Source organism: Onychostruthus taczanowskii, unplaced genomic scaffold, assembly GCF_017590055.1.
Source record: "Onychostruthus taczanowskii isolate IOZ18803 unplaced genomic scaffold, ASM1759005v1 scaffold16, whole genome shotgun sequence".
Classification (NCBI taxonomy): domain Eukaryota; kingdom Metazoa; phylum Chordata; class Aves; order Passeriformes; family Passeridae; genus Onychostruthus; species Onychostruthus taczanowskii.
In genome coordinates, this window is record NW_024498795.1 from 9,694,720 (window position 1) to 9,716,343 (window position 21,624).

The 21,624-nt window shown below is 40.6% G+C and overlaps 1 protein-coding gene across 1 annotated transcript in view; it reads left to right on the plus strand.

The window, feature by feature from the left end:
• Nucleotides 1-18,667, plus strand: part of COLEC12 (collectin subfamily member 12) — a 95,970-nt gene extending 77,303 nt beyond the window's left edge. The window contains exons 4-10 of the mRNA XM_041399352.1: nucleotides 5,751-5,849; nucleotides 8,362-9,408; nucleotides 10,801-11,289; nucleotides 11,410-11,546; nucleotides 12,286-12,395; nucleotides 14,073-14,218; nucleotides 15,374-18,667. Coding sequence (XP_041255286.1) covers nucleotides 5,751-5,849; nucleotides 8,362-9,408; nucleotides 10,801-11,289; nucleotides 11,410-11,546; nucleotides 12,286-12,395; nucleotides 14,073-14,218; nucleotides 15,374-15,393 — 2,048 coding nt within the window. The 3' untranslated portion in view covers nucleotides 15,394-18,667. The remainder of the gene's footprint in view (nucleotides 1-5,750; nucleotides 5,850-8,361; nucleotides 9,409-10,800; nucleotides 11,290-11,409; nucleotides 11,547-12,285; nucleotides 12,396-14,072; nucleotides 14,219-15,373) is intronic.
• Nucleotides 18,668-21,624: the final 2,957 nt, after the last annotated feature.

Genomic DNA, 21,624 nt, shown 5'->3' on the forward strand with positions numbered 1-21,624 from the left:
GGAAGAAGAAAAATTAAACCAGGAGATACCAGTGTATTGACGATCCACAATAACTGTGATGAGCAAAGACACTTAGATGCTTTTAAAAGATTTCAAAGATTCTGGTAGTTGAGCAACCCTGGAAGGGAGAGAATTTCATTTGTGCAAATCATTAGTTGGGCACGTTGGGAAACATGGCTTAAAATTCCCATAAATCCTCATCACTAATTAACTGTAGCCACTTAGGCATTTATAAAAGTGTTTTGATGCAAATACCTGCCTCTTGTGCAGTTACAGCTATAATAATTTAAATAAGACGTGAATTTCTGGCATGAAAAGGAAAGTGAACAACATCGTTGTGAGCATTAAAACAGGGCATCACAGTTTGTTGCAGAGAAAACCAAGCTAGTTCTAAACTACCTGTCTGAGTATGGCTCAGAGAGTAGCTTCAAAACCTCTCCAAGAAGCTGAGTAAATATTCATGTGATTAGCATGCAGTGCATCCTGTGCTGCCAACAGCTGCACTCATAGCAGAGCTGACATCACCTCTGGTCCTTTGCCAAGGAAAGAAAAGGAAATTGTAGAAATAGAAAGGATAAATAATTATTTAAGAGGATTTGGCACAGTTTTGAGTGGGAGACAATTAAAACTGTTTTGTTTAGATGGAAGATTTATCCAGGGCAAAGAGAGAATATGAGGAACAGATAGAGAGACTTAGGTAATCTTGTTTCATGATAAAGCAGACAGAAGGTGGCAAATTTACATCAAATGTGGAAAAAAAATGCAGTACATCTATGTGAATGCATCTCCTGAAGTAATTGGTCTCTGGAAGTCAGATTTTGAGGGACAAAAAGCCTTCCAGGATTCAAAAACTTATTCTTGATCTATAAATATAAGATCATTTGGTCAAATGGATTAGGAGAGGCCTTTTGCAGATATAAATCTGCAGAGATCTGCTTACATCAGATGAGAATGGGATCTTTCCAGACTTAACCCAGCCACTAAATGACTGGGATTTAGCACAATTTCCCTCAAGAGTTTTATATAGAACTGTCAGTTCTGGGGCTTCCCAGGAGACTGAGCCCTCACTGAGCATCAGGTGCAGCATATCAAGTTGGAGAGACTACTGCTCTTTATCTTGCTTTGGCAAATGATTTGCATGTGTGGAGGAAGCAGTAGCAATAAGGAAGCTGTCCAGAAGACTTTGGGAGAAGGAGTTCATGTTCCTCATTTCAATCTAGTTTCTAAGCTTCTTTCTCTATGGGGACCCCAGCACCATCTTTTCCCCAGGCTTTGCTCTCTTTTTGAGGCTCCAACTTTGCTTCACTCATTTCTAAACTTTTTTTCTTTGAATGAGCAGTCACTCATCAGGGATGAGTCTTTCTGTCACAGCAGTACCAAATCACAGCTATCCAGGACAAGGACAAAAGAATTCCCTCTTCCAAAAATAAATGTAAAAGGGATTGGAGGAAGGTGGATAATGCATATCTTGCTCGCAGACCCTAAGACATTTTGGTGACCACTGCCCCGCTGCTCACCAACTTGGTGATTGCAACAGTTGAATGCCAAGGGAAAGAGGCAAAGAGACAAAAGTCTTGTTCAATGCAAGTATTCCTTCTGTAACACCAAGCAGCAAATGTGTCAGGCATTAATTCTGCCCTTTGTACCTGCATTTTAAGAGCTTTGTCTTCAGGGTACCTCTGTGCTAATTTGCAGGGAAAACATAAGTTAGATAAAACCCCAGCTGGCAGTACATATTCAAATTAATTACTGCAACAGTTTTGATTGTTGGAAGGGATTCGGCCTTAAAGGAAGAAGAAAACTCAGAATAAAAGTATATTGTTCCTGAACTCTCCTCTCTGCATCAGAATTTGGCTTCTCTTTTTTACTGCAATATTACACTGGAAGAAGGAATTCTGCTGGCATCAGGGATTCATTCAGTCTGTTAGCTAAGTTTCTATTAAATTTGCCTCCCACACTTGTGTTTATAAAGCCCAAAACTACTTTTAAAACTTTAATTTCCTACGTCGCATTTAAATATCCTTTGTGATTTAAAATGTTAAAACTACTAATCAGTGGATTAAATATGGCAAGCAAAGAAGCAACTCAATGGGAGGCAAAGTCAACACAGAACAAACCTCCAAACTAGTGGTAAAAATTACATAGTATATTGGAAAACACTGAAACCAAAACATGAATGAATAATTAGGAAACAACATGAAGGAATAACAAGGCAAGTTTAGTATTCTTCTGCTTTGAGAAGAAAAATTGTTGTTTAAAACACTAATAAAGCAATCTGCAATTTTTGCACATACTTTATGAAATTAAATGAAAAATACAAAGTTATTATTTTTCTGGCACCAGCCGGTGTCAGATTAGTCTATTGAAGATGAATGATCTTCCTGTGGCTCATTCCAGTAAGTGAACACTTGCAGCTTGAATTTCTGGTAGTTTTTATTCTCTAGTCAGTCCTTGTTTTTAAGTTTCTTGAGTAATGCCCACCATGACTTTCATCTGCTTCTTTTATCTGTCTCCCAGACACAGTTTGCCTGCCATTACCTGGGGCCAATACATCCTGGTGAAATGGCACATTTTGTCATAGTGGCTTAGATGCAAACAGTCCTCACTGTTGTGATCAGCAACTACTTGAAATCTGGGCTTCCTTTAGAGGATCTTTACCACATTTTTCCACTGTGATCTTGTCAGGAATTGAGATGACAATGCAGAGAGACCAAGCTGTGAATTAAGATGAAGTTAACCAAAAGCAAGTTAAGACATACACAACTTTGTCTGTTTAAGAGCAGGCAGTTGTTGTTGGGAGCAGCACAGTGGCCTTTTGTGTGGGATATTACAGCTGATCTGCCTGTTTGCCTTTTTCTGGAGAAGGTGGAAAGGGGCTGTTCAGTTCTGGGGCACTTGCTAGAGGCTGACTTCCACTTCTGAGAGTGTTGTTCCATGTGCTCACCTACCACCATTCAGAGATGGTGGTGGGAGCCACCACCAGGGAAGGAAAGATATTCCCAATAACAGGACATCAGTCCATATGACCTCTTTTGACATCAAGACCAGCAAAACCCAACACTGGCCTCTCGCAATTCATTCTCTCCCAGATTCATCCTTTCCACTTGCAGGGCAATAGCAATAAAAGTAAATAAGCTACAACTTACTTTGGGAAGGAGTTTGGTCAGGGGATCAAGTTCCCCAAACCCATGATTTATTTGACCATGGAGGCTAAGATCCCATCCCAATATAAAGCAAATACATGCATTGGTTCATCTATGGGATGGCAGCTTAGCCCTTGAGCTAACCCTGCAGTCAGGTTTGCAGAGACCAGCAGGTTTGTTTCTGCTGCTGGTGTTCAGTGGTCTGGGTTTTCTTTTTTCACTTTGAACAATGAAAATACCATATGCTGTTGTATAATTACTTCTGTTGTCTCATTTAACTGCCAGAAAACTACTTATTGATAGGATTACTACTGTTGTGTTTACATTTGCTTTGGACTCTTCGGGGTTAAATTTTAACTCAAGCTTCCAGTGTTAGACTTCATTCAACCATGAAAACATACTTGTTGCATGATAGTTTAGTTTTACAGACTTCAGATCTGAAGTACAAATTAGCATTCACTTGGACAGCAAAAGGAAGAAATTACATTTTTCTTTTAATTACTGATAATATATATTCATTTGCTAACTCCAAATGTGTTATATAACTGGGGAAGCAGTTGAATATCACACTAAAACTGAATTAACAAGAACCGTAGGTGATGTGACATTGCTAGTCAAGGCATAGGTTTAGCAGAAACACTTGAATTAGGACTGCTTTTAAAATATAGATGATTTCATAATCCAAGTGCCCAGAGTGAGCCATGCCCTGGCAGTGACTCTCTGTAGACAAAGGAGAAGACCACAGACTGAACAAGGAGCAGCCTAGAGCCGAAGGAAAAGCCAAGTCCTCACTCTCTCTGTGAGTGATGCATGGGCATATACATGCAGTGGTGGAGTGTCAGAAGTAGCTGAAGGACCTTTGTTGATCTGGGCTCCAGCCTGGAAGACAGCAGGGCAGGACAAACAGAGAATCAACTCTGGTTTCATTTAGGAAAAATTGCATATAGCATTTTGAAAATTTTAATGGGCAGAACAACCAGTGAAAAATTAGTGCTATAATGGGGAGGAAAATGCTTTCTAAAGCAGAAGATATTGAGCAACTGTGCCTCTGAAAATGAAAAGCCATTATTGTAGCCTGGGTCTGGTGTTTAGCAAGCAATCTGTCATCATCTCAAATACAGAAAGCCACCCTCTGACTGCACACACAGTAGAGTCTGTTTTACTGGCTTGTTAGCAGCCTAGAAAGGAGCAGGCAGATAACTCACCAAAGGGTGTATGGTCTCTGAAGATCCTGAGACTTTTTCTGTGTTGTAACTCCTCAGTGATGTTCCATCAGATAGTCTTGGTCTGTTTTTCTCATGTTGGTTTTGGGGTTTGGGGAAGCAGTGAAACCCTCCAGTGTAACTGTGGTATCCAGAATCAGAAAAACAAATGCAAACATTAATAAAGAAGGAGCACCTGATGGACTACACTTGAAAGGTCTAGGATTCGTGTGGTTGCTCACAGCAAAAGATCCGTAAATTTCACTTCTTGTGAAAACCCAAACCTTTGCATAGCAACAATTTTTATGAGACTCTTTCCTTGCTGCAGATCATTTCACAGACAGAAAGTTAGAGGTACCCCTACCCCAGACAGGTTTACAGAACCTCAAAAGATGGGAAACACTTTATTTCTTCTGTTTGAAAAAAGGAGCTGGCACAATAACTCATGTAGCCTCTCCCAGCGTTGTTACAGACCCATTCTGCTCCCAGTGTAGCAAAAGGACTAAATAATCTCATGATGAGAAAAAATTTCTACCCCTAGTTGTGGCTTGAATTAGACAAAGTCTAGTGTGAAAGCTGTAGGCCACCTCTAACCTTGCAAGCATTTTGCATTTTTGCCACTGGAAGCCACCCCGGGCTGTTATTTGTTGCTCTGCTTTTTCCATTCCCATATTAATTTCATCAAATAATTGAATGTTTCAGTGTCAAGAAAAGTACTCAGGCATTACAAAATGAAGGGCACATCAGTCATAAATTCTGAAGTCTGCACTTCCTGAATGACCATCCTTTCAATCTTAATGAGGCAGAATCATTTCAAGACTGCTTTGAGTGATCTGTACCATTATCAATATGTTTAAACCCCCCAAAACATTTAGTAATTACTATCTCAGTCCTAAGTTTGCTATCCAGGTGGAAACTTTTAATGATGAAAAGGCAAAAGTTAAATAAAAAATTCTTTTTTAAGGAGAAATGGCTCATACCAAAATTAAAGGAAGACTTCTTTCACACATCTGAGCCTTTAGCAATCCATTTTCCTTTGCCACACAGCACTGTGCTGGAAGCATGGAAATACTGTTAAACGAAAATTACTTTGTTTGTGAGGAAAACCCACAACAAAGGATTTCCTCATTCAGGACAGAGATTACTCATGAGCGAAAAAAATCATTAGGGACTGCTGGCAGACTGAAGAAGTAGAAGAATTCTGGGTCCACCAGCAAATAGGAGCTCACCCTTTCAACATTTCACAGAGCAACAGCAGTGTGTAATGGCAAGCAAGGAAATTTTAAGGTGTTTTCTTTTTTTACTGTTTGGTAGGGAAAGGGTTTTGTTTTCTTTATTGTTTACTAGTCTTTTTTCATAATTTCCCTTTTCTTCTTTTCATAACACACTGTTCTCTCTCCCCTAGTTGTAGAAAAAATGGACAATGTGACAGGTGGCCTGGAAACATCTCACAGAAGATACACAGAAAAGCTCACAGAAGTGGAGAGTGATCTGAAGAAATTAGGTAATATACACACAAGCAAAGCCCCTTTGTATTATGGACCTGGGATGTTCTCCTGGCAGATTGAGGCAGGAAATTTGTCTGGAAAATCCCTGCCAATGACAAGATACAGCACTTCCATTCCAATTTCTCAAGTACTTGGGAAAGTACTTAAAAATAGTTCAGATCAGCTCTACTTAGAAGAGCATTTTAAGAATATTTCAGAATTTACAGCTCCCACTGAATTCACTCTGAAAGCATTTATACTTAAATAAACAGACTTAAATGTTATCCTCAGGAGAGAATTTTCTTTGAGGTAGAGATCTAAAACATAACAGAAGTTGTTCTACAGCACAAAAGATTCTACTTAAAATGAGCACCTGTCACCCAGTTGTCTTGGTGCTGTTTTAGCAATTAAGATTCAAAACTGAAGACCACTTTGCAAAGTACACAAATAATCAGCTATTCAAAATTCTTATGTCTGAGGCAAGTGTATTACTTCCATAAATTGTTTCCTGATCATCTCATAGAATACAGGACGTAAGATTGATATCTCTTTGGGTCTCCCAAGCGCTATCAAAGTTCTCCGTTTTCAGGAAGATGTAAAAAAAATCATGGATAAAGATTCTACTCTCTATGTGTACATTTTTACTTTTCTTCCTATACATATAGTTTTTATTGTAGAAGTATTAATACACATACATGCATGTGATTCTTGAAATAAATTTTGTCTAGTTTTTAAACCATATATTGAGACATATTTCTAGGAAAACTTCCTTGCTTGCAGCTTGATTATAAATTTTTACAACTTTTTTCCCTCAAAAAGGAGCTGGCTTCTAAAGTATTTGCACACTACATTTAATTCAAAGACGTGGGGCAATTCAGTGATATGTTCTTTTACTGTAAAAAATTTTTACTGTAAAAATTCACTAGTAAATGTAACACTTTACTTCTGTAAATGTTGCTCATGCAACCTTTTGGATTCTATTTGGGCTATTATATTATGCTGATTAAATTTTCACGACTTGGAGCACCTTTGCTTCTTTCATGGCCACGCATTTTTACACACTGCTGGATGGATGCTCAGTGAGATGCTCAGGATCATCCATGCCTATTTAAGTGGACTTGCCGTGGAGGAAGTTAGGAAAGTTCTGGAGCAGTTTGAGTAGGAGACATAAAAGTAAGAGAAGTGCTGTAGGGCCAGAAGGATAAAAGGGTGTGGTGAATGGAAGACAGGCCTTCAGGGATTAGCTGTATGTGAACCTGGCAGTTGTTGCAGCTGTATGAGGAACACAGTATAATTTGAGCTATAGCCAAGAGGTAAACATAGAGTCAGAGCTGAGAAGATCTGGGAGAAGTGGCAGGGAGAGGAACTGTGCTCAGGAAGATGTCCATCCGCAAAAGATTCCATAAACACTTCAGGCTGAAGTCTCACAAGCCATTATTTGACATTTGCCATCATGACTCATTCAATCACACCGGACAAAAGCACCATACACAGCTGTATTCACTATAATTTATGAAAACCATACTGCTCTCTCTTGGCATCATCTGAAATTATGGACTTGAGACTGTCTAATTCATAAATATAGCTACACGTAGATGAGGACAAAAATATATGGACTGTGAGCAGGATAGTGGAGTGATTGAGGTCAAGCAAGGGAGTCTTCCCTGAGAGCAAGTGTTGACTGCTTATTTCCTTTGTTTCTGTGTCCTGGATGATAGGCTGTGCAATCTCAAATGCTTTATCATACTTGGACAAGCTTCCAGAAGTATTCCGTAGGGCAATGTAAGCACAGGCAGAGATGTTCCTCAAAGATTACAGGTTTTGCCTCCCTCAAACTCAGAACATGAGGAAACAATAATGGCAAAATAAATGTGATTAAAAGCAATAGTAATGTATTAGAGAGACAACCAGAAATATATCTTATCCTGACATATCTGAAGTAGCCTGTTGGCAAAGCTTTTGTCTCTAACCCAGATTGCTTTAACAAAAGTATGAGAACTTACTTAAAGCTAAACCCAAGATTTTAAAAATTGGAACTATATGTACTAAATCACAATGAAGGTATTCCACGTGCAATGAAAAGAAAGAAGAAAACATGAACAGATAAAATAAACTTTTGATCTTTCAGCAAAATCCAGTTGTAACTTCAAAACCTATACTTGCTGGTACCTGTTTAATGTTTTGAGTTCTCTTTCCCATTCAGTTTTCATTCAGAGCACAGCATTCTTGACTGCATATACTCATCAGTTTCTAACCACAGTTTTTCCCATTTGTGATGACAGAATCACTGTTTTGTTCTCCTCAGCAAGACACAAGGTCTCCATCAATTCCTCTTTGCTTTTTTTCTCTGTCTAGAGCCAGAACTTTGCTTAGTGATTTCTCTTTTCTGGAAAAGATAGCATTAAAGTTCTACTGAACAGTTTGACAACCTGACTGTTCTTAAAATACACTGTGCTGTTTTATACTGTGTTTAAAAAAAAACCTAAAACCTTTCCTTTTTTTTTTTTTTTTTTTTTCCCTGTACAACAGATGACCAAGCCGGGCAAAAAGCCTTGAATACTAACACTGAACTGTCCAGCTTCAGATCTGACATTCTGGCTCTTCGTCAGCAACTTCATGACATTTCAGAGAAAACTAGCAGAAACAAAGACACACTGGAGAAGCTGCAAGAGTCTGGGAAATTATTAGATGACAGACAGAATCAAATGAAAAGTGCCTTAGATAGTAACTCTTTCACAATCATCAGTGTTAATAAGACTCTTCAGGCATATACTGGCTATATCAATGATCTCCAACAAGACACAAGTAATATACAAGCAAACCTGCAAAGCCAAGAGCATTCTCAAAATGTGATCATCATGAGCCTTAACAACTTAAACCTGACTCAAATACAGCAAAGAAATCTTATCAGTGTCTTACAGAAGTCAATGGAAGATACAAGCTCGGCTATTCTAAGAATCAAGAATGACTTCCAAAATCTGCAGCAGGTTGTCCTTCAGGCCCGGAAGGACACTGACTGGCTTAAGGAGAAAGTACACAATTTACAGGCTTTGGCTACCAACAACTCAGCAATGGCAAAAGCCAACAATGATACCCTTGAAGACATGAACAGTCAGCTCAGCTCCTTCAGTGGGCAGATGGAGAACATAACCACAATTGCCCAAGCCAATGAACAAAGTCTAAAGGATCTCCAGGAACAGCATAAAGGAGATGAAAACAGAACTGCTGCCAAAATCAGCCATCTAGAAGAAAGGTTCCAGGTCTTTGAAACCGATATAGTCAATATCATCAGCAACATCAGCTACACTGCTCATCACCTACGGACACTGACAAGCAATCTCAATGAAGTCAGGACAACTTGCACAGACACCTTAAGTAAACACTCAGATGAGCTGATTTTTATGAACAGCACGCTAGCCAATATTCGCATAGACTCTGCATCTCTCAAGGTGCAACAGGATTTGATGAGGTCAAGGTTAGATGTTGAAGTTGCCAATTTGTCAGTAATCATGGAAGAAATGAAGCTGGTGGATTCCAAACACGGCCAGCTCATCAAGAACTTCACTATCCTGCAAGGTATGCAGCTTCCCTAACGATGAGTGTGTGCTGAATTCCTGCATGCATTACTTCTTTAGTTCTGTGGAAGTTAGTGCATGCTGTACAGAGTCCTGGGGTTTTCCATTATCTAATCCTAAACTTTGGAAATGTACACGTAGCTTGAATTTTCTGTACTAATTTTTCTATGCCTTTTTTACATAGCTGAAATGGGGATGTTATGAAAGAAGGTTCTGACTTAGCAGAATTTTATTCTGACTGACTGACTGACTGGATCTGCTTTTGATTTAGTTTCTAAAATAAGTGAGTGAAGGTGTGGAACCTCAAGAAACCAATCCTCAGTAAGGAGGAAATGGCTAAAAAATATATGTTGGACTATTCCCAGAAAGGTCCACCCTTACTGAAAAACAAGTTGCTATTTCACTTTAAGCCAGTTGTTAGTCTGCCAGAAAACATCCTACTTTGCTTAGTTTTTAATCCTGGGATACTTTATTTTCTCCAGAAATAAATAGCATCAGGTTTAGGAGGTTTCTCCCAGCCAAATATTATCCCAAATGAAAAGAACACTCATATTTCCAATCAGATGTGAACCAGCCTAAACTTCTAATCACAAATATAAATCCATCACTCCAAATAAACTAAGGCTGCATTAGAGCCAAGATTACATGTCAGTAACCTTAACCATTCTCATTTCAACCAGCCTAAATGATTCCAGCTTGGAAATCTATCTCTGGAGGAGTTTGAATTATATAGATTAGTGCCGGGAGTGGGAAGGTATTGACAAGGGATTTGCTCATCCATGAACAGAATCCCAAATTGTTTTGTTGTTTATTGCCATCACAGTATTGCCATTTCCAGTTGTGCGTTATTGTTCCCTGACTTGTTAGAGCTGGCCAATTTGCAGCTTCTGGTCTTTCCCACAGTTGGCCTTCTGCTCACTATCCATCATTTTGTCTATTTTTGACACCCCGTTATTGACAGAGCAGCAACCAGGATCAGGAATAAAAGTCCTGGGACTACATGCAGAGAGATGAGATTAGAAGGAGAAGGAAGCGTAGCAGAGTGAGGGAATGGTACCACCAACACACAGCACTAGTGCATAAACTAGTAGCACAGAGTTTTGCAGGGACTGGCACCTTGGCTGGTCACCTGGGGCGTGGTGTCACTGTCCAGTTCACATGGCTGGGTGTATCAGGGTATTTTCTGTATCCTGTATTTTGTGGAGGTCAAGGAAAGGACAACAGTATATAGGAAAGCAGCTGCACTGTTACAAGCACTGATAAAAGCCCAGTTTCTGTGTTGTTAAATATCCAGTGGCGCTGGTCTGAGATGTATTAAACAAGCCCACCCCACGTGGGCTTTTTGTTTTGTTTTCTGTGCATATCCCCACTTTGCATGCTTACATTGTTTCAGGTCCTCCTGGTCCAAGGGGACCTAAAGGTGACAGAGGCCCTCAAGGTCCTCTTGGCCCTGCTGGCCTAAAAGGACCAAAAGGAGAGAAAGGAGAGCCTGGACCACCAGGACCTGCAGGTGAGAAGGGCCCACCTGGGCCAGCTGGGCCACCAGGAGAAAAAGGAGGGAAAGGTTCAAGAGGATCACCTGGCTCCAAAGGTCAGAGAGGTTCTCCTGGCAAGACCGGTCTGCCTGGACCAAACGGAGACCCAGGGCCACCAGGGCCACCTGGCAAGGATGGTCCACCAGGGCCCCAGGGCCCACCTGGATTTCAAGGCCTGCAAGGAACTGTGGGAAGCCCAGGGCTACCAGGACCGCGAGGAATAACTGGACTCCCTGGAGTCCCTGGGCTGCCTGGTCCAAAGGGCCCACCTGGCCCACCGGGGCCGCCAGGTCCAGGGATGCCCATGGCACTACAGAGTCAGCCTACACCCGTACCCGAGGCTAATGGTAAGCCATCAACACACTGCATGCTGTGGATGGGTGTGGGCTCCTCCTTTATTGCTGGCCCTATTACTGCTCTGTTGAGTTACCAATAACAGGCTTAACACAAAAACATTCATATCACAGGTTGTTCACCCCGCTGGAAGAACTATACAGAAAAGTGCTACTACTTTTCTGTCGAAAGAGAAATTTTTGAAGACGCAAAGTTATTCTGTGAAGAGAAAGCATCGCGCTTGGTTATCATCAACAACAAAGAGGAGCAGGTAATTACCTTCTCTTGCTGTTTTTCAAGGAGGAAGTTTGAAGCTGTTTAACATGTAGAAACCACAAGATGGTGGGAAGCTGAGAGCACCATGAATGCATAGACTAGAAGTAAACACCTTGATTGACTCATTAGAATTTTGTCCATCCTGTGCCTGATCAGCAGCTTCTCCCTGTGCAGAAGGGTAGTGTGAGCAGAACTGATGCTGACTCTGAATGTTGTGGGGCAGAGCAGTCAGAAAAGCTGCTGAGAACTGTAGGAGTTTTGAACCTTTAAAGATGGAATCCATTACGCCTTGTGTACTATCAAAGTATTTTTTGCAGCAGTGAATATAATTTTAAATTATCTGATTTAATAAAAATAGTCCATACTAGGACTAGTATGACCCAAAAGTATCTTTAATCTAACTATATTTTTAATACTATTCAACATGGCAGTGGGGGTGTCAAGATACAATTCCTTACTCTTAGGGATTTTTTCAATTTGTGTCTGTAAGATATTAGCTGTGGCTGTATGTCAACCCAATTTTCATGCCTAGCTCTCTCTACCTCATTGCAAACAATGAAAGGGATTCTAGTCTAGGCAAGGGGTCCCAAGGCCAACTCTTGAAACATACCTTCAGCTTAGAAAAATTTCTCTGGCCCACCATATTCTAATAACAAGGGGTTTATGAAACCAGTGTGGTTTATTGACCCCAAAAAACGTTGTCCTTGTTATGGACTAAGATCTTTCTTTCACAGCAATGGATAAAAAGGCAGATTGTTGGGAAAGGCAGCTTCTGGATTGGACTAACAGATTCAGAGAAGGAAAATGAATGGAGATGGTTGGATGGATCCTTACCAGTTTACACGTACGTAAATAAAAGCAATGCTTTCACTCTTGCTGACACTTCTAAAAGCAGCATCTAGAAATTATCTAATGAATCCAGATGGCTGTAGATGCCAATAATTTAATTTGTTACTGAGGGTGCTGGGGTTCTTTCTCTCTGCCTTCTCCATGCGCAAGGATTCCTTTCCTTGCCAGAAAGAAAGCTGAATGTTGAATGAAAGAATCACATAACTATGCAGCACAGTGTTTCTTGCCAAAACTTTTGCTTCTGACTTTTATTACAAAGTTGAGATGGAAAGCACAGTTTTACTGTTTTGGTTTGAATTTTCCTTATTTGCATTACAACTGGCTATAAATAGAGTACTCATTCTAATACAAAATGACCAGTCTTTAGATAAAACCCAAATCCAAGCGGAAAGCATTCAACGTAAGGAAAATGCATGAAATTAGGTTGTCTATGCTTTGGCCAGCTGAGAACTGAATTGGCAGCTTTCCAGGAATCCTAGGGCTACACCTAATTTCTCCTTAATGGAACAGATTGCAACCACCCAAATTTTTAATACTGAGGAATAAACTAAAGAGTTTATAGATCTTAACATGCTGTGCTTCAGAAAAACAGGCTACACAGTCAGTCAGATGTTACGAAATTATTAGCTGTGATCTCATTGGTGTTCATTTAGATGAAAAACATGGGAAAAGTCAGATTCATTTCAAATACACTGTAATATTTTCCCCTTTTTCTCCTTTCCCATTTTCATCTTTCTTCCTCTTCATGGTAGCACTGTGACTGATCCTACTTAAGGTGCTGCTTTTAGTAGATTTCCACTGCACCATGGTTTTAGGTGCTTTGTCATAACCTCAGAGCTGTTGGTTACAGATTTTTGGAGTATTTCATTACTTCTGGAAAGCTGTGTGTCCTCCCAGGTGCCTGGTTGGATGCTCTATGTCAGGCAGGCATGTTTTTTAGCTGAGCATGGACTGTGTCAGCCAGCAATCACAAGCTCCCTTCAACAACCTGTTTCTTCAGGAAAATTGAACATTTAAATCCTGAGTTTGGAAGCATTTCTCACTCATTAAACAAAAACAGGATGAGGAAACGCTGCAAGATTTTTTACTTGCTATGTTCAATTTCACCATCAAAGACAACAATCTCGAAAGACGTTTGTAAATATACTGTGTGAATTTCTTAAAAGTCAATAGAATTCCCTTCCCATCTGAGCATGTGTCCCTAAAAAACATGGATCTTTGCTGTTCCTCCCAAGATGCCCACCTCTGGTGCAGTCAGAGAGCTTTGCAGTGAGCAAGGGCAGGCTGTTGCCATCTTGGCATTACCTCTGAGCCCGTGGGCTCTTCTGAGTCCCATCTGCCAGTGGGAATGCAGTGTGCAGGTTTCACAGGCTTGGAGCAATGCACTCGGAGCACGGAGCACTCCCACTGTGTGTGCATGTACACTCAGAAACTAAAATAAAGTTCATTGGTCTAAATTTAGGTCTCTGAGTTTTGGCAGCCTGAGGCCGAATAGATTCCCTTCTCTGTGATACATCTGTTTTCCATTTTCAGCAAGAGTAATGTATTGTTTGTTTCAATGTGTGTTTCCCGTTCAGAACAGATCTCATGATGTTTTCGTTAATTTCTTGTGGTGAAAACCTGCCATGTGTGCTGTGTTGTGCAATCATATCTCTTGCTTTTTTGTGGAAAGTAACTGGAAACCTGGGCAGCCTGATAACTGGGATCACGAGCATGGGCCAGGGGAAGATTGCGCTGGGCTGATCTATGCTGGGCTCTGGAATGACTTCTACTGTGAAGATATTAACAATTTCATTTGTGAAAAAGACATGGACAAAGGTAAGCATGGCCCTTGGTTTGATTATTCCATCTTGCCCATAGTAAATGTCCCGTAGCTAGAGGTGAGATCTTGGCTAAATGCTGCAGCAGTGCCTTGTTGAGGAAGAGGGGGAATCACATGTGGGACACTTCTGGATTTATTGCAGTTGGAAAAAGCAGCCTCGAAGCTGGTTATAGCCATGGAATGCCCAGAATCTTGACCATTTCCTGTAGGCTTTACACATGCCTAAAATTTTGGGCATGATTTGGCACATGCTCCAGATCCTACCCACACTGGAAGCTGCCTTTATAGGGTCAGTGGCCACACAACAGGGAAAGCTGGCCTTAGGGTGGCTCAGGAACCAGCCTTCAAACACCAGAAAGTCTTTGTTTTGAAAGTTTGTGCAATAGGAGGCACTTGGTGACTGCTAAGGAGATCTTAAAATTCCCAACACTGCCAGGAGATGTCCCATGGGACTGAGAAGCTGGGTCCATAGGCCATAAGCATCCCATCCCTTGCAGCTGGAGTGAAGGACTCATAAGCTGCTGGTGTGGCCAGCAGTCAGGCAGGTGTTTGCCACAGGGCATCTCTTTCTGTTGACACAGGCATTTCTGTAGGAGCAGAGGGCAGGTGGTTCCCATGGCTGCTTAGAGCCCAGCCCCATTGTCAGAGAACGTGGTCAAAGCTGGTGTTTGTGTTCATGCTGGGGCTCTGCCTGAAATGTTATCTCCTCCATACAACCTGTTTAAACATTGCTTTGCCAAGGGTGCCTGGCTTCTCCAACTGGAAACTTGTTGGTTGAATTTCAGTGAAGGCAGACATAAATGTCAGCTAGAGCCAAAATTACATCCCATCCATAGTCCCCTAAGTCAAAACTAAGTGCTGAACAAGATTTGTGTGTATAATTCTGTTTGGATGTCCAGAGTGAAGGACCATGTGTAAGTAACAATATGATTTACTCTGGTTTTCCTACATACATTTGTTATTTTAAGAAAACTTAAAGGTTTACAAATATTTATCCTCCAGGACTTACAGGATCTGAATACAAGTCTGCTCAAATTTTTTCCATACCTTGACCTCTGTACGTTTTCTTTTTGGAAATTTGTTTAATCTTCACAAGCTTTTTACAGGATTTCTTTTTCTCTTTGTTTTTCTTGTTTTCTCTCATACTGCAGGGCAAATTCTTGGAGTGTAATAGGCTGTAACTTTACAGATACCTTTGTATTAAGGAAATTTATGTAAAGAAGAAGAAAATCCTGGGAAAGCGCAACACTGACTTCCAAAATTGAAAAAAAATATGAAAACAGAAAAAAGCAAGCACTGAAAACTGATTTAAAAGCATCAAGGAATTCAGCAATAACTCTTCTCCAGCATCCTGTAATTATTTAAGGCCTTTCGACCCTCAGCATCAGGAAATGTTGGACTAACTCTGTTTTAGATTTTCTTCCCAACCAGTAACCACATCCATAAGCAGCTTGTGTCTTCTGAGAAAAGACATTCTATCAATCTGAGTAAGACTGTTGGTCACTCATATAGAAAAACATATAAAGCAACTGTGTAAACAGTTGCTTAATTTGCTAAAATCCCAAATGTAGGAAAATTATACAGATACACGAATATATAGATTTTATATAAATATATATATATAGTCCAACTCTTATCAGTAATATGGAATATACTTTTAAGAGCTTTTAAAACTTTGTATTTTTGTACAAAATATTTGCTTTTTACAATTGTTCTCTTTTTTACTGACTTTTTTTACAAATATAGTGCACAGGGGCCAAAGAAAACAATAAAGGTACTAATAATTCATTAAGGTTTGCTGTCAGGCCTAGCTCAGCTATAGAGAAATATTTTTACTTTCCCAGATGATTTGTTCTGGTTAAATAACTTTTAAAGCAGATTTTAGATAGTGTTTTCCTTACTGTATGCAGTCTAGTCTGCATGTGTAACAATTAAGTTGACTAAGGACTAGATACTCATTATAGCTCTGATCACAGCCAGTGTTTCATTGGGGTACTATGGAAAGACCATTTTAATAAAAGCCCTTCCTTCCTTCCTTCCTTCCTTCCTTCCTTCCTTCCTTCCTTCCTTCCTTCCTTCCTTCCTTCCTTCCTTCGTTCCTTCCTTCCTTCCTTCCTTCCTTCCTTCCTTCCTCCCTCCCTTCCTCCCCTCCTTCCTCCGCTCCTATTCCTTCCACTCAGAAGAAAATTCCATGGAGGTAAATCTCCAATTTTTAATAATCATTTTGAAATGTTTTCATTCCTTCTCCCTTCTTGTAAGGAATTCTACCCCAGTAGTTGCCACACATACTGCAGGTCAAGCCCAGATGAGAGACTTTATGAAAAGAGAAACAAAGAAGCTGCATACACTGAAATATGTTTGTTTTTAAGACAGATTTCAAGATTTGGTGAGAAAAACATGCCATACTCAGAAAAGTCTAATAAACTTGCACTTCTCCAAAGTGCTTTGTAAATCGATCTCTCTGTTTTCTTGGACTGGTACTTCCCTCCCAAACAAAATAGAAAATAAAATATGCTGCAAAGCAGAAAGAGATTATACCGTTACCCAGCCAGTTCCCTCCACAGTCCCATGAGCTGTTGTCTTGGCAGCAATATTGCTTATCAGGAATTCAAAAAATTGGTAGGTTAATTCATTAACAGAAACCTTGGTATTTGTTTCCAGTTTTTATACCCTTCTCATGGCCACATGCTCTACAATGAAGGAAGTTGTTTTGGCTTTTTGGGAAGGAGAGCTCTTTTTCCATTGCCTCCTGACCTGCCATTTACCTTGGCTGAATGCAGATAAGTTTGTTGAAATACTCCAGCTCTGTTGGAAAGAGACAAGATTTTATACTTCAGATTTTCAAGTATTGCTCCTAAGATCAATCACTTAAAAACTGCTGTTTCCCTACATCTCCCTCCGGTATTTTAAATTTCAATTATAATTTTTTTTCAAAATACACAAAATGTTACATTTGGGAATCTGTCCTGTGTCTCATTAGATATGAGACAGGAACAACAGGAAAATTGCATCTGCTTAATTAAAAGTGAAAAGTTTATGTATTACAGCTGCAGAAACCCTGTGTCACCATCATGGAGGCAGGGCTTGTCTTCAGACAGTCTGGATTTCATGAGCCTTTTCTTTTGGCTTTTTCATAAAGTTTTGAAGACAACTTGATTCTGCCATGCACTGTCATGCTGTACTGAGGAGTTGTGTGTAGACACATGCTGTAATGTTTACATCTATATTTACACATTGTCTGTGGAGAGAATGTTAAACTGCTATTTTTGGATAATGAGGTACAAAACTAGTATTTTGTGTGCCCCGAGAGCCTCACAAACCCTGGTGAGTGGAACCTTGAAGAGCCACACTGAAGTGGAAGCACTGCTACCTTTGTTTTGAATGTTGGCTTATTTAGGTGAAATAAGCCTGTTTTGAGCATCTACCACATAAAATTACGTTCTTCATGCTTTTTATTGATGTCACACAACTTGTGTCACAAAAAGAAGTGAATGAGAAACGTCTGTTTAAGCCCAAGCTATATTGCTTCCTTGCCCAGATTTCATCCTTCTCTTCATTCAGCAACAGCAGTGATGGTACATACACGAGATCAGATTATCCAAGAGTTATCTAGTGTCCCCCAGCCAGAGGAATTACAAGCTGAGGACACTGAGAAATGAGACGTGACTGGGCTCACACCTTCTGTTCACACACTTGAATCAAACACTGCAGCTGTTAGACAAAACTGGATGAAGAGGGATGCTGCAGTTGGGTGCCTGACGTGTCCGGTCATCCTTAAAATATGGCCTGAGCAGCCAGGCGTGCTGAGGCAGACCATCCTTTTGACCTAGTATTCCTGCAGGAAGGAAACAGAGGTGTCCAATGGCAACAAGAATTGAAATCACTGAGAGGACCAAGAGTGTTAAGACAGCTCAGGAACATGTCACAGAAAGGACAGATGATTGGCAGGAGCGCAAGCAGGACACCAGAATGGGCCAAGAAATTGTCATGAAAGTCACACCTGCCACTCCTTAATGGGAAAAAATCCCCATCAAATCTTTCTGTATGGTTTGAGTAATAATGCAGGTTGTATGGAAAGTTTTAAGTGATAGCAAATTATTTTGTCCAAGCTTGATTTTGCTTTCCTTCTTATACATGAGTTTTGTAGCTTGTCATATTGAGCACACATTCTCATAATCCTTCTTATTTTACATAAAATTAAATGCAAGTTGATATACCCCGGTAAGCACTGGGACTGTTGGAAAAAAAAGAGGGAAAGGCAGAGAAGGTACAAAGTTATTGTGATTTACATTAAGTTCTGGATTTCTTAATGTCATTTCTGACTTGTTTCATTAATTTATTTGGAAATGCCTTCAGCTGATTAGAGCTTATAAATCTCAACTCTCATTTCCTTTGTTGTCTATAATTAATACTTGCAAATGTTCCAATAAAGAAATCACTACGTGGAGACACAGAATTGAATGTTGTTAACTCTGTGCATGTGTGTCTAACCGAGAGGGATGTGGAAATAAGAGGTATGTGGACCCAGAACATTCATCGGTATTAAATATCAAACTAATGAAGCTTTTTTCCATTAAAGCCTTCTTTTTCACTTACTCCACCCTGGTTCTGAGCATGACTGGGGCTATCTTATCCTGTAATTGCAGGTTTAGTGCCTTGTTCTTGCAGCACGTAGGGGATAGGAACATGGTTTTGAAGGTCTGATCTGAACAAGACCTTTAAGAAGGTCTGAAGCCCTTTGCTGCTTACTGTCCTAGCACACCAAACACCTCAGATGGGCCTCCAGGTGAGGGATGTCCTGAACTATGTTGCATCAGTCCCCACATTAGCCATTATGATGGCTTAAATTGTCTGTTTATAATGGCTGATCTGGTCTTGCTATTCCTCTCTCTCTGACGGCTGACCTCCTCTTTTAATTTTCTGTTCCTGGCAAGTAGCTACTCTGCTTTTAGCAAGTAGCAGGAACTGGTGTCTGATCAGTGGCAAGGCAAGGAGCTGGTCGGAGGGCAGCCACTGGCTGTGGGAAGAAACTGATCTGCTAGGAGCAGGGGAAAGGTGGCTGAGTTGATTCACACGTGAGAAAACAAAACCACTTTTCCCCAGTGCAGGCTCTGCACTGCCCAAGTGCACAGCAGCTCACACATCTGTAGCATCCAAAGGGAACAAGCAGTCTGCAGTCTTGCTTTGTTTTTCCTCCCTCACTTCTGCAGGTGTCTGTGTTCCCCAGAGGTGTTGGCTCTTCCATGAGCTGTCTCCAGAGCAGGTTCTGCACTGCCCTGTGCAGGTGCTGGGGCTCACCCAGCTGAGAGGCCAGCAGTGGGACCACTGCCCATGCCTGGCACTGCCCACAGCTGGGACACCCTGGGCTCCCCAGGGCTTGGGCAGGAGCTGGAGAAGGAAGTTCCCAGTGCTTACCCACAATCAGAGATACCTTGGGCATCTATAAATGGGATAGTAAACTGCCTTACAGACAAAGCCCTTGCTCCCCAGAAACCAGGCCTTCCTAAAACCAGAGCCTATTTGTTCATTCACCATCTCGACTTCATTTTTTCCATGCTGTTTAGTGGAAAAAAAAAATTAAATTAAAAAAAAACTTGGCTAAAAATTTTTTTGAAAGTTCTCATCTGCTTTCTTTCATATTGTGGAATACGTTTGTTTTTTCTTCCCATCTGGCTCAGAGATGAAAAAAACATTCTTTGATTTCTTTTTCAAAATAAACTCACTGTAATGCTATGAAGTTTGTGTGGAGATGTTTTGGGGTTTTTTTAGACCAAAACAATAAAACCAAATTATCAGGCAAATAATGCCCTTTTTGGAGAAGATCTTGAATGCCATGATGATTTTCTTACCCAGAAAACTTCCCAGAGGCATGGAAGTATTGCCAGTCCCATTTTGTGACTGGAAGAAAAAGGAGATTTTCAAGAATGTGGTTCATTTTGATGTCTCGTTTAAGAGATTTTGTTTTTGTTTATCAGGGAGGTGACTTCTAGAAGTGACTTTCTCCAGTGAAACCAACATTGACATAGAGCAAATTATTTTTCATACACCTTAGTTATGGGAGTGGGCTTTCCAATGCTAAATTAAACAGAGCAGTGTCCTTCCCGCATCACCCTGCATACAGGAGGCAGCCATTTCTGCTGCTTTTTGGAGAGCAGAGCTCAGTGTGATCACAGCAGAGGAACACCAGCAGAACAGAGCAATGTCCTGTGTGGGTAAGAGTTAACACCTGACACTAAATTACCAAGAGGCCACTTGGTCAGAAACAAGAAGGTTAAAGGACTGCTGAGCCCCTTGACTCCTCTGCAGCTCAACTTCAACAACTCTTCCCAAAAACATACCAACTTATACTTTAAAAATAATAAGAGGTTGCTTTATCCCTTTAATAATTTTGGCTGCTCTTCAAAAACTTTATTAGGAATCTTCTTTTAATAACCAGTGTGAATGCAATTATGTCCAGTTTAGACACATTTGTTCTGGTTCCAGTGCTCTCCTTTAGCTTAAACAGCATTTCTCCTGGGACTGTCAAGTAATTGTAGTGGTCAGTGTGGAGCCATTCATCTTGAGACATAGTAAGGGGTGGTTGGGAACAAACACATCCCTCTGACCAGCTGGGGAACCCTGATGACAGAGCCTGGCTCTGATCCCACCATCCAGGCCCACAAGGGATTATCTGAGGACACTCTGGGCATCTTGATGAATGGTGGAAGTTTCCATAATCTTTTTTTGTTAGTACTGCAAGAGAGCAGAAAGCAACAACATGGGTAAAAAGAGTGGTTTCCCGCTGAATTAGAGCAGGTTAAAAGTGCCTGGCTTTTCATAAGGCATTTGAAAAATCAGTCTGTGTATCTGAGCTTAAGCACACTTATTCTCGGTTTACACCAGAGCAGAATCTAAGTTCAAGTTATACCTAGGTCCTTGTTCTTCAAGAGATTAAAATCTCCAATTCAGAGATTAGTGTGTGGCTTCTACTTTTTCAGTCTGTCAAGGCACAAATCCACAGCTCAGGCATCGTTGTGATTCCAGGCTCAAAGGATTGCTTCCAAACTTCCCGTGTTTGCAGTCATGCTCCTACCAGCCCTGCCAGAGGTCCTGCTGATGAGAGCTACAAGTCTGAAATGTGACTTTGGAAGGATTTTTTTTAGGAATCCTTCTCATTCAGAAGTCTGGGCATATTGCAAAGATGACATTTCTTTAATTCCATCTCTATTACCCACACTCATATAAAACAGATGATGAATTATTTTTCTGAATGGCAACAATGTATTTTTGTCCACTTTGGTTTATTTTGTCAAAATAAAAGCCTGGAAATCAAAATCAGACAAAGCATTCTTGGCATTGCAGTGTCCCACTCTAGCAGGCAAATAATGTTCCTGGATTATTGCCTGGAAGAACAGCACAAACT